The sequence below is a fragment of the Panthera onca genome, chromosome C1, assembly GCF_046562875.1.
Source record: "Panthera onca isolate mPanOnc1 chromosome C1, mPanOnc1 haplotype 2, whole genome shotgun sequence".
NCBI lineage: Eukaryota > Metazoa > Chordata > Mammalia > Carnivora > Felidae > Panthera > Panthera onca.
In genome coordinates this window covers 21,959,132-21,972,514 of record NC_138346.1, presented here as the reverse complement: position 1 = coordinate 21,972,514, position 13,383 = coordinate 21,959,132, and the positions used below count along the sequence as shown (strand labels likewise).

The following is a 13,383-nucleotide window of genomic DNA, read 5'->3' as shown; positions in this document are numbered from 1 at the left end:
AAAAATCACATAAGTATTCACAAGGGTGAACATTCAGAGATGATCATGAGTAATCTTCACAGAACGAGGGACCTGTGCAGCTCCATTGTGGAGGAAAATCGTGGAAAACTGAAATCAGAATAGGGACCTGTAGCAGAGTTTAATGTCAATAATAATTATTAGTGTGGCTAATATTTACTGATAGCTTATTGTGTACCACACCCTGTGCTTTTACTTGCATTCTCTCATTCAGTCTTCATCTCTCTCTTCTCCAACTTCATGGTATAAATGCCCTCATTTTACGGGTGAAGAAACAGTTATATGACATGCCCAAGGTCACACAGTCACAGGCACGGGGCACCTTCCTTTTTGCCAGACGAATTTATTTCATATTAGCAAGAAAATACGATGAGCCTAAGTTTTGCCTCTCCCATTTTTTAAATGTCTATGATGCACAGAGATATATTCTTTTCTTAGGTGGGAAACGGCCAGATATTCTACTTCTCACTTAGTAGGATACAAATTTCTTGCCTTGCAGAAATAGTTAAAGATATAATATTACTTTGTGACTCAGTTCCTGCAACCATCACATATAAGGTTCAGCTGGTCTGGCTGTATGACTCATTCTTGGATATGATTTACCCCATCAAAAGCGGTTAGCCAACTTTGGGCAAGACTGCAGAAGAATGTGATTTCGGTTTATTTAATCTTTGCTTCCAGTTTACATTTCACATCCGTCCAGCTTCATTAATATGTCATGGATCACAAAACTCATTGCAGTAAAATGTGTGGAAAAGAAAAACACTTACTTCAAACAAGATGAGATCCTTTTAAGTGTAAATATTCTAAGCTAAGTCAAAATACATTTTTAATGCCCAGCGACTTTTTAAAATTATCCAATCAACCAGTTCCTCAATAATTCAAATACTCAAGTGTCCATTTATATACATATATATATTTAATTTTTAATGTTAATTTATTTTTGAGAGAGAGAGAGACAGAGTGTGAGTGGGGGAGGGGCAGAAAGAGAGGGAGACACAGAATCCGAATCTGCGCTGTCAGCACAGAGCTGGATGCGGGGTTCGAACTCACTAACTGTGAGATCATGACCTGAACCGAAGTCGGATGCTTAACCGACTGAGTCACTCAGGCACCCCCATTTATATTTTTGAAATAAATGAAATGGATCGTAGTATATTTTAAATTTAAATTTTAACTCAAGTACATTGAAAAAAATCTGAAATTAGTCATTACAATTAGATCAGATTTCATGATAACTGTTTTATTCAGTTCTAGAAGGTTAGGCATCAGAAGAAAGTATTCAAAAATACACTCTTGGATAATATCCATTGAGGAAAAACCTGAAAATTCTTCATCGTTAAAAATCTTAAAGAAATTAATCACTGCTGCTTCTTTGAAGATTTTCCAATTCAATGTACATCTTATGACTTCCCTATAAATGTCCCTTATTACAGTGATCTCACGCAATACTTCAGAATTAGTTTTAAAGTAAATAAAACTGGGAGTGAGATGTAAAGATGAGAGACAAGAAGGTATTGGAGGGGAAAATACAGTAATCCCACTGGCTAACATCACTAAATGCAAAGTTCTGGAAATGGCTGCTCTGGACACTATGACGAGAATACTGAGTATGCTACAAAAAAGAATGCTTTTGGGGCACCTGTGTGGCTCAGTTGGTTAAGCATCTCTTTGTTTCAGCTCAGGTCATGATCTCATGGTTGATGAGTTAAAGCCCCATGTCCGGCTCTGTGCTGACAGCTCGGAGCCTGGAGCCTGCTTTGGATTTTGTGTCTCCCTCTCTCTCTGCCTCTGCCCTGTTCATGCTTTCTCTCTTTCTTTCTCTCTCTTTCTTTCTCTCTCTCTCTCTCTCTCTCTGTCTCAAAAATAAACATTTAAAAAAATTTTTTTAAAAAAAGAATGATTTCACAGCTTGAATTTTTCCCAAAGAGTTTAAATACAATTGCCTGAGTTGGTCCAGCATTTTGTTTTATTTTGTTTTTAATTGCTAGGATTTAACAGCTGTGACTAAAAGTGGACATTTTTTTTTCCTGGGTTTAAAAGAGTGTTTCTTAAGTTATGAGTCATGAATTTTGGAGATCTAACAGGCAGGTTTGAAGGGTAAGAAATACTAAAATTTACTAGATCAACATCTTCCTCAGTATGATTTCTTCAATTTCTAGATGCTTCTCATTAAAAACTCAGAAGGTTCACTTTTTAAACAAGCCAACTATCACCCCTCATTTTCTTCCCTGGAATCATCTCTTTTCCCCCTCTACCTAAATAACTTCAGAGAAACAAAAGTAACATTTTAAGAAGTGATCCCTTAAAAAGTGAACCTCTATAGCTAAATATTAATTTTTTCAAATCATGGAAATGATGCCAATAACTGTCTTCCTCTGACAGAGGTGCAAGATATACAAAGCCTTTAGATTCCCTTCCCATATCGGGGAAGAGTCGTTTCAGACATTATCATCTCTAATTCCTTGTTAAGAAGATCTTTCTAAATAACAAATCTTTCTAAATCCTTCTAAATACCAAAAAAGCTAAATCTATATATCAAATCACAGATAGTTCATCAGATCGGTTGGCTTGAAAGCTGGAAAACAAATATTTAGAATGTGTTTGTTTCAGAACTCTCAATGTCCCGTTTGTGGGTGGGATACTCACAGGTTTCCATCTGAGAATGTACTTGGAAATGTGAGATGGCTCTGGTGCATTCCACTGGATGGGGTGAGAATTGGGCTGACTGGGGGTCTCAGTGATGATGACTTGGACGGGACCAGTTGTGCCTGAAAATGAGAATGCGAGATTTGGTGATCTTGGGTATTCACTTGCTTCAACTTAAAACTAAGTGCACGTGGATGGCCATCATTAAAAGATAGTTTTGCTTATCAGTAAGGGTGAGTATAGTTAAAAAAAAATTCTGGGATTACTTTTTTACATATTGCCCTTGGAAATCAATGCAATAAAATCCTTTTTAGTCAATAAGTCATTGTCGTTCACATGAGAAATGCAAATAGAACTTGTTTATAGCAAATAAAATAAAATTTGAAAAATGCCTTAGTTTTATTTTGTCTCCATTTTCAAAATAAGAATTGAGAAAATTGCCAAACTACCCTAACCCAAATAAAGTAACAAAGAACCCAAACTCCCATTTATTTATCATACTAAGCTTCTTTAAAACAAATTCTCATTTGTGAAGCCTTTCATCTAGAATGAATCCACACACTAAGAAGGAAACAACATTCTAAAGGTCATATGACATGATATAAAACACCCATATTTCTAAATGGGGTAGAATCCTAGATGAATACACAAAAGCAGTAATTACAGGTTCAGTTTTATTTCTTATCAGCCTACGCATCCCATTAGGGAAAAAGTTTTCATTTTATTTTTACTTAGTAAGTATACTCTAAAATCATATCACTGATGGGCCATGTTATTAAGAGATCAAACTTTTTTTTTTTTGAAAAGCAATTATCAGCTGAAATGACAGGTTGAAGTATATACTAAATTCAGTATTTCCACATCTCAGTATGTATTATTGTTTCCTACAAAATTTAAAGTATTTTTTTTAAAGAAAAAACAATATAAGGAAAATGGAATTAATTTCTTAATAGTGTAGACTCCACTTAGGATAATAATGAATTACCCAGAAAATTTATGCTTGCTGAGCAGAACACATCTTTTCCCTAAACACTGTCTTTTTCATGATGTCAATGTTCAACTTTTTTGAAATGAAAACAAAGTTTCTTGTCATAACCTTTCCAAGAATTTCTAACTGCCACTCTATCAAAGACAGCAAAATTTTGCAAGTTTAGTAAAGTATTTCACCAGATTGTTAACAGATTTAGGTTTTCTGAAAGCTCTTAGGAAAAAAAAAATATTGATTTTCAAACCTAATTATCTTTGCTGTCAAATTCTCTTTGAAAACAAAGTTTTCTGTAGCAGAACAAATATATAACTTGCATCTCTGCGTAGACTTAAAAGTTTTACAATAATATGCTCACTTCCACACTGAGAATAATTCAAAGTGGTTGAAAACTAACAAGTTAAGGTTCTTTGAATCTTAATTTCATTTAATGCACCTATTTCTAAGCCACATAAATATCAAAATCCATGTACAGAATTCTTAGTTTTCTATAATTCCATGTCACTCTTTGAATTACCCCTTCTGTTCATGAAGCTCCTCAAAAATACAAATAAATTTTTAAAGACAAATGGTGAAGCAAAATGTTAGAGATGTGACTTCTGTGAACATCAGTAAATACAGGAATATCAGGTCCTTAAATTACTTACAATAATTGGCATAAGGTTGTTCAAATATCAATCCTTTAAAGAATTCCTACTATAATTTCCTTAGGTAAAGAGACCTCTGATATGTATATTATTTAATTTGGCAGTCATGATTTTGAGGGAGGAAAAGGTTTATGATGCCATAGAATGTACAACACCAAGAGTGATCCTTCATGTAAACCAAAGACCTGGGGTGAAAATGGTGTCTTGATGCAGGTTTATTGATTGTAACAAATGCACCGCTTGGGTCGGAATGTTTGTAATAGGGGAGGCTGGGCATGTGTGGGGCAGGGGCTGTACGGGAAGCTCTGTATCTTCCTTTCAATTTTGCTGTGGACCTAAAACTGCTCGAAAAAAAATTAGCTTTTAATTAAAAGAAAAAGTTTATGATGGTTGAATGTCTGTTAAGTTTTAGAAAGACAATACAAATGACAATTACTGTCCACCTTTAACCCTAATCCTGTTCCTGGGTCCACAAGGTAATAAACAAGAGGGGAGGGAAACAAAAAAGGTGACTCACTTGTTTTTACCTCAGTGATGGAGCAAAACTACAGAAGTTTTTTCTCTTTCTAAACTTTCAAGCACTGGTTTGAAATTATAGGTTTTAAAATTTAGGCTTGTACCATAGACCACTGAACATCAGTGTGGATTTCATGCATTTAGTGTATTTTTTATCAGAGAGTAAAGAGCCTGTGTCCATCATTTGTAAGGCCAACTAAATTCTGGTTACCACTAGACTTGAATCTACATATGATTTGAAGACAGGACATCTGAAAATTCTGACATCATTTACATTGGTTAGATTTGGTAAAACTAAAATTAACCTAACTGGTATATACTAGCAATTACCAGTAAAAACCTTACTCCCTCTCTTATTCAATCTGCTCAGGCTAACCATAAAATAGTTAAGTAAAGATATGACACAATGTGTATGCTTTTAAAATCAGTTTAAAATAAGGCCAAAATGAATCATTTCCAGGAACGATGACCCTGGGGAAGTTAAATATTTATGAGTTTGTGACTCAGTCCTTTTTTCTCTATTTTGTTTGCTGAGATCTGTGCTTCCATGGCTGTTTATTGACAAACCAAATGCCTCTTATCTTCTCTGAGTTTGAACAACTCCACCAAATCCTCTGTAGATGGGAGCAAACAGGGCAAGGCTCAGAGACAGTCTACTGGTCATCTGTGGTTCCTTTATTCTCCCCAACCTCATGAAGCCCCGCGCGCTAGGCATGAACCACTGAGCAAACCAGGCATGGAGATAAGCACCCAACCACGTACTGAGGGCAAACACCAATCCCCTCTCCAAATCTCCTTCTCTGTGTTCCCTGAGCATTCTTCTTACCCTTTTTAAAAAATAGGAACAAAGTCAACAAGTAAACTCCAAAGCAGAAGGCTTCCTTCCCATGTAGATTTCACCCCTGTCCGGTTCACCTAAATGCTTCCAGCGAGCAGTTTTGTGAATAGGCTCATTGTAAGAGGGTGAGAAAAAATTTTTTCTCTAAATCATTGAGGACAATTTTCGACAAGTTGCCACAACAATAACAACCATAAACATAGAAACTCAGGAGCATTTCTTTAGAAGGCTCTACCCTTTAGTTGCCTCATTAAAGGAAAAAATATATATATATCATTTCTGAACTTAAGGTTCTTCTGCAATCAGATATTTTAAACGTTATTAAATAAAAAAATATATATTTTAAGTGATTCCTACACCTAAATTCACCATGAATACAATTTAAGAGCCAGGTCAATTTGTGCTGTGAGCTTGTTTAAGCAAAGTCACCTTGTACGGCCCTGGCAGTGACTGAGGACTGGGGAGAGCAGTGTTTCTTCCAAGTTTGTTGGAAGGGTGTATCTGGGCGGTTAGTGTTTAGGATCAGAGATTGTTAGGTTGTTTGTGCTAGAAGGAACTTTAAAGGCAATCAACTTTAATATCCCCATTTTACAGATGAGAAACTAGTGAGTGAAGCTTGACATGGAACTCTTTCACAGCCTACAGCCAGGACCCATGTCTTGGCAAACTCTACCTTTGGCCAAATTGTTCCATATCCTGTTTTCTGTGATAGTGAATGTGTAATAAGAGATACTAATCTCTTATGACATTATGGAGGGATTTAGTTTACTTAATCTTTTTCTGTTTATTTTTGAGAGAGAGAGAGAGAGAGAGAGGGAGACAGGGCACAAGCAGGGAAGGGGCAGAGAGAGAGGGGGACAGAAGATACCAAGCAGACTCCTCACTGATAGCAGAGTCTGACATGGGCCTCAAACTCACAAACCGTGAGATCATGACTGGAGCCAAAGGCAGACACTTAACCGACTGAGCTACCCAGGTGTCCCTAGTTCACTTAATCTTAATTTCTGTCATAGGCAGAATCTGATGCTCTCCCAACTTCTTTTTGTTTCTGAATGTAGCCCATGTTTCAGGTCTAAGGGTAACAGAGGCCTAGGAGGTTTTGCAGCTTAGTAGTTGCTCAAATAACTGGTGCCTAAAAATTTGAGCTTCATAATTCACCGTGTCTTATTATAATCACTCAGTGAAAATTAAATTTAAAAAATGTTTTTTTGTCTAAAATGAATTAATCACACCTCCAGCTAGGCATTATGTCCTGTGACCTAAAAAAAAGAAAAAAAAAAAAGAAAAGAAAAAAAAAAAACGAACCCAGCAATAAACATTTGAGAATATTTGAACTGCGTAGGCAGAAAATTGACCAAATTACTCAACTCTTGACCGAGGATACTTTGTTCTAGACTCCAACTGATCAAACAAATGAAAATTTTGACACAAAGAAGCCCCAGATGAAATGGTGAGCGAACACACATACCCTATATTGTATTTCACATAATCTCTCTAGGCAACCTTTCTGTTAAGAGCCGTAACATACAACCCCACACGTTACTTCCAGTATAGTTCACGGTATGGTTTCTATTTCCACGTGGGGACGTGAGATGAAATTAGCCAGAGTGTTTTAACCTAATGGAACGCTCTACAGTGTTCAGGAACAAATTTACACACAGGCACATTTTCACAGCTGAGCACACCTTTAACTTGATGGAGGAGAAAGGAAAATTATTTTAGTCAAACATCTGATTATTAGAGACATGAGAAAAAGATAGAAAATAGAGAGGAGGCCAATGCAGGCATCAGAGTATTAAAAATACTGATGCTGCTATGTTTTGGAAACTCCGTTAAAGACTCTCAGTTTGCACTAAGAAAGGTACTTACCTGGATAGGTCTGCAAAGGTTGGCAATGCCACTCCCCAATGCCACGGCCATAGCAGTAGCACTGGTACCTGACACCATGCACGTACTTCTCCCAGGAGTCTCCAATTTGATAAAATGTTCGGGTTTCTGAATCCTGGCATTGGTCTAAAATATAAACAAGCAGAAGAAGCAGCATTGAAGACAGGGAGGTACAAATTTCATTTCAGTGTGCTAGACCATATATTATTTTTTTTTTTAATTTTTTAAGGTTTATTTATTTTTGAGAGACAGAGAGAGACAGATCATGAGCAGAGGACATGCAGAGAGAGAGAGGGAGACACAGAATCCAAAGCAGGCTTTAGGCTCTGAGCTGTCAGCACAGAGCCCGATGCGGGGCTTGAACCCACGAACTGTGAGATCATGACTTGAGCCAAAGTTGGATGCTTAACTGACTGAGTCACCCAGGCGCTCCTATATTCTTTAAAAAACATTTTTTAATGCTTATTTATCTTTGAGAGAAAGAGAGAGAGACAGAGTGTGAGTAGGGGAGGGGCAGAAAGAGAGGGAGACACAGAATCTGAAGTAGGCTCCAGGCCCTGAGCTGTCATGTCAGCACAGAGCCTGATGCAAGGCTCAAACCCACAAACTATAAGATCATGACCTGAGCTAAAGTCGGATGCTCAACCAACTGAGCCCAGACGCCTCCCCCTCCTTTTTTAAAAATTTTCAGACCATATATTCTTAATTTTAATGGAAACTTGCAACTGTCCTTACATTTTAAAAAAAATTAATGTTTTTTATTTTTGAGAGAGAAAGAGAAACAGAGCATGAGCTGGGGAGGGGCAGAGAGGCAACTGTCCTTACAAATATATGTGGTTACAAAATGTTTTGTTCATATCTTTTACCTTACAGAGCAATTAGTAGTAGTAAAAAAAAAAGTACCCATTGGGAGAAATGTTTAGCTTTCTAAAAAGATGATATTTCTTTTTTAATTTTTAATTTTTTTCTAGTTTTATTTATTTTTGAGAGAGACAGCATGAGTTGGGGAGAGGCAGAGAGAGAGGGAGACACAGAATCTGAAGCAGGCTCCAGGCTCCGAGCTGTCAGCACAGAGCCCAATCCGGGGCTCAAGCTCACAGACCGTGAGATCATGACCTGAGCTGAAGTCAGACATTTAACCTACTGAGCCACCCAGGTGCCCCAAAAAAGACGGTATTTCTAAATAAAAAATTTATGATTTAGATTTCAGTATATACTGACATTCTGAATATCAATTTTGGAACAATAAATTAGATATTATATTTAACCTATATTGATGCACTAACTTACCGTTTGAATAGTAAGAACAAAGGATCACTTTATATACCTCTTTAAATTTTGGAGTGCTTAATTTTACATGCACATGGATGAACTAGATTTTAACAACGACTACTTGCTGAGCAGTTTCTAAAAAAAAACCTCTCAGGCTTCTCTCTCAGCTTTGATAATCTCATGTCAAACAAACTCATCTGTTCAGTTTGTTTTCGTGGTGAGCAATAGGTCTCCTTTGGTAAGGGAATATTAATGGATTACCTTAAGGCTGGCCACACAGCTCTTTTAAGGCTCAATCTTCACTATTTGCTTAGATCTATTATAAAGGGCAGCCAAGAAAAATAAAGTATTTGGAAGGAGGTATTTACTGGCATGCTCACTTGCCCGCGTTATTGCACAGTCAGCAAAGTAAAGTTCTCTTTCATAACATGGATTCTCTTTATGATTCAGAACCAAAGAACTAATTCCATTCCATTAAAATAAACCTGCATGTGTTACCAAACTCAACAAAACTAGATAACTGTCACTATCAAACTGGTATCTTGGTCTATGATTAGAGAAAAGACTTTGCAAAGCTCTCTGCAAGCCATTGATCAAAGTCTGGAGTCAACTTCCCATTATGTAATATCAAATGGCTCTCCTTATCTGAAACTTGTTAACTAGTCCCAGCGTCCAAAACCTCCTAGAGACATGAGGCTAATTACCAACGGGATCGCATTTCCATCTGCCCCGGCCCTGACCAAAGCAGGTACAATTCAGCATGTGCCCCTCTTCATGACGCTTGTGGAATGTGTCATTCACGTTGTAAGTGATGTCGTCAACAATACACTGATCTGTTTAGGAGACAGTGGGATGGTGGAGAACTTTTTTAAGTTTCATGATGAGATAAAAAAAAAAAGTCATGTTTTTTAAAGCATACAGTTTTTTTCCCACTAAATTACCAACACCTCCCACTAAAATAACTTTTATACTAGCATAGAAAGAACATTTTTTCAAACCTTAGTCAGGAATACAGGATTTGGAAAAAAAAATTCTCTGTCTTATCAACTTTTTTATAAACTTAAATATCAGAGGTCAAAGTCTATGCAACTAAGTAAAGAATGTGGTAAAATACACCTTCCTGTGGAAAGGTAATTTTTAAACAAATACATGTTTTACTTTTGGAAAAGTTCTTGCTAATTTGATAATGTCCTTTAGATCTCTGCGTGCTATGAGAAATAGGAGGAAAATTAAGCATACTTATGGAGTACCCAGCATGGTGTGATGGTCTGATCTCTGGAATGGCTGGGGTGGGGAGATATTTGGATTTGGGAAATAAAATAACATCGATGGCCTTTGTGAAATTAAAAACAAAACAAAACACAAGAGTAGGCCAACTGTGTTCCAAACTCTCTGAGAGATCCTGAGAAAATTACTTTCCCTTTTTGGGTCTCAGCTCCTTCCTCTGTAAAATGAAGAGTTAGTCTGTACGTCTTTCCTTTCTGTTCTGCAACATCATGTAGAATTACTATTACTCTGGTATTGTGTTACCCACAAAAGGAGAACAAGTTCAGGCCAAGGTCAACACACCAGTTATATGGACTATTTATTGGTTCAGAGTTGTACCTAAATTGTACTCTTCAAATCAAAGAAACAGAAGTACCAACATGGTTTTCATAAATCGATATCCCTATATTATATCCCAGGATCCAAGGGAAAAAAAATTGAGCTGAGCAAAAGAAATAGGTGTCTCTGATTGTCACCTTCAATTTGGATCTGCAAGGATCTGTTTTTAGAATAGCAAAGTCTCTTTTCTTTACAGAAGTTATTCAATCTTTTCTAGACATGAATCCAATGGTGTAACTAAAAGCTAACAGGATCAAATAATTGTGTTCTAGCCTTTGAAGTCATCTTCTCAGCCTAAGTACTTACATCCTGGGAATGTTTCAAATTTTATAAGTGCTCTGCCAGCTTCTCTCCACTGGCTGCCTAACATGACAAACCTATCTAGCACGGTAGACTGATGGCATGGCGTCACACATTTCCTCTCCTGCTTTTGGAAAGTACAAATGTCCACAAAACTTGGTCCTCTCTGCAGTCTTGGTCCTTTCACATGCTCTCATTAATAAGCAAGCATACCTCGGAGCTGAGAGTAGGCGACACAAGTCCATTCTCCACGACCATTCCCAACGCATGTGCACCTCATCATGTGGCCCATATCATGCTGTTTGTCCCACTGATCTCCAATGCGATACATGACCCCTTCATTGGTTGTACAGATTTCCTCATGGGCTATATAGAAATGGATGGAGAAATGATCACAAGGTATAAAAACATGTGCAGTATTATCAGTCCTTAGGCTAATAGGATAACCAAGAATTGGTTGGAAAGCAATCTGGTGTGCCTCAAAGAAGTCTCAGGGCTGCTCTCTGCATGTGTAGGGTTTTAAGTACCAGAGGGAGCAAACATAGTCCACAGGTGAAGTATGTTGTAGGGAATAATTACAGGAAAGGTTGAGGGATGTTAAACCACAATAATGCCTACACATTCATGTAGAGGGCTTGCATTTTTGTAGAAGACTGATGTTGACTACTGCCGCATAATTTTTTCTACTTCCAGCTTATTCTATCCTGAAGGGAAACTATGCATTTGGGTATAGAATTGTAAGCTAAAGCATGTATTTCTTCTAAATCCGACATTCTCTTGTGTTGAAAGAAATAAAAGTATAAGTAGTTTTCTTATGTTTCATGGCCTCACATTCCACAACATACGGTGCACGGCTTCTCAGTTCCAAAACTACAAGATCAACTGTAACCTATGGGGTTCTTGAAATTTGAGAACAAAGAAAAGGTATTGGCCCCCCTTTCTCTATCCTTACAAACTAGATCCCCCTTAAAAAAGAAAAGATCCCATACTTGAAAGAAAAGCAGAGTTTTGGTCATTTTGGTATTTAATAAGTGACCGGGCTTATTCTAATCAAACCAAAATTATGTTGTAAATATCGTGGGTCTGTGACTACAGCAGTTATGTATTAAATGCTGTAAGTTGTGTGCTCTTTACAAATGACAAACCTGTAAAATATGTGCATTTCCAGACTTTAAAAAAAAGCATTTTTATTGCATTTATATGTTTTTGGAATTCAACTATATCGAAAGGATTTTATAATTATATGAATGGTTATATAATATATAATAATTATATATGATATTATATAACTATATGTATATAAGTATATCTTACAGAGTTGCATGCTGTCTGAAAATTAAGACTTAATGGGTAAAATAGGAGTAAACCGGACACTATTCTTCTGTCTTACTGCGTAAATGGGTGTCTACAGGGCTTTGTCTTACCGGCCATGGGGCAGAATCCAAACTTCTGGTCAGCATCGTAGTTCTCCGTTGTTCCACACCACTTCATGTTGTCTCTCCTGCCCTCAGAAGTACAGTCCGTGTAGTTGTGGTTGTTGTACAGGAAGGGGAAGTGGCACAAGGCACCATTGGAATTTCCACCTCGAGTCTGAACCAAAACTGCCCAGAATAACAGACAAATAGGAAGAAATAATATGACAACTGAGCTTACAGTGGGGACTAAGCATACAGCTTCATATGACCCCAGCTTACAGTGGGGAATTACCACAGGAAGGTTCCGAGCGAGCCAGGTCTCTGCAGCTAATTCACGGGGAGTCTACCTCAGAAGAAAGGATGCCTGATAATATAGTCTTAAGCTTCCTTAGCGTATTCACCTTCACCTTCAAAACAGATTTAAATCCAATTTCACTCTCATTTTCCCAGCCAAAAGAGAAAAGATCAAATGGTCGCTTTGAATAAAACATAGTGTTAACCAGTAGAGAAGCAAAAGCACTCAGGCATTCATCCTGTGTATTCTTTAGCGCTGGGGGATTGCCTACGGATGTTAATATACCCACATCTTTAATCACATCATAATCCCAGTGTGTCAGAAATAATTGAACAGGAGGGCTTTCCCCTCGGTGTCATTTCCCAAGGGTCCTGGGGAACATGGAAGGATCTTCAGCTTCTAAGTTTGCTTCACATCTCCTGGGTCCAGACTGAACAAAAGTGATACATCTTTTGCAGCCTCAAGATGAATGCCCAGAAGGCTGGCAAATAAAAATAGGGCGTGAGAAATGGGTTTTTCTCACTGCTGTGCTTTCCTCCTGGGAGACTCACCAGTATGGTCTGTACAGAAGGAATATTTCTGGTCTTGCTCATAATTGGAAGTTGTGCTGCACCAGAGATGTCCATCCTGTCGCCCTTCTGTGGTGCAGGAGTAGAAAGTCCTGCCGTTGTAGGTGAATGGTAAGACACACGGCTCCCCGTTTGAATTGCCACCGTAGGTTTGGGTTACAGCTACAAGCACAACCAAAAGGGTCTCAGTAAATAGAGCTGCATTTATCTCCCACCAGTAGCTGCTTCTTTATAGCTTAATGGAGACTAAGCTTGTGCCTTCAAGCAGCCAGCACAGAGAATCACCTAGTCAGTCTAAATGTATTACTCAGGAAACCTATCTTTTGTGAATAGAGTGACACCTGAGTTCCTCTGCCCATGTCCTTTGTTGCCACCTTTGCTGCCGTG

General features: G+C 37.7%; 1 protein-coding gene across 12 annotated transcripts in view; it reads right to left on the bottom strand.

Moving 5' to 3' along the window:
* Positions 1-13,383, bottom strand: part of FN1 (fibronectin 1) — a 70,103-nt gene that overhangs the window by 45,680 nt on the left and 11,040 nt on the right. For all 12 annotated transcript variants that reach the window (XM_060623468.3, XM_060623469.3, XM_060623474.3 and 9 more), the window contains exons 8-13: positions 12,979-13,158; positions 12,142-12,318; positions 10,931-11,083; positions 9,517-9,645; positions 7,523-7,666; positions 2,668-2,789 (exon numbers count right to left, since the gene is read on the bottom strand). In XM_060623468.3, the coding sequence (XP_060479451.2) occupies positions 2,668-2,789; positions 7,523-7,666; positions 9,517-9,645; positions 10,931-11,083; positions 12,142-12,318; positions 12,979-13,158 (905 nt within the window). The remainder of the gene's footprint in view (positions 1-2,667; positions 2,790-7,522; positions 7,667-9,516; positions 9,646-10,930; positions 11,084-12,141; positions 12,319-12,978; positions 13,159-13,383) is intronic.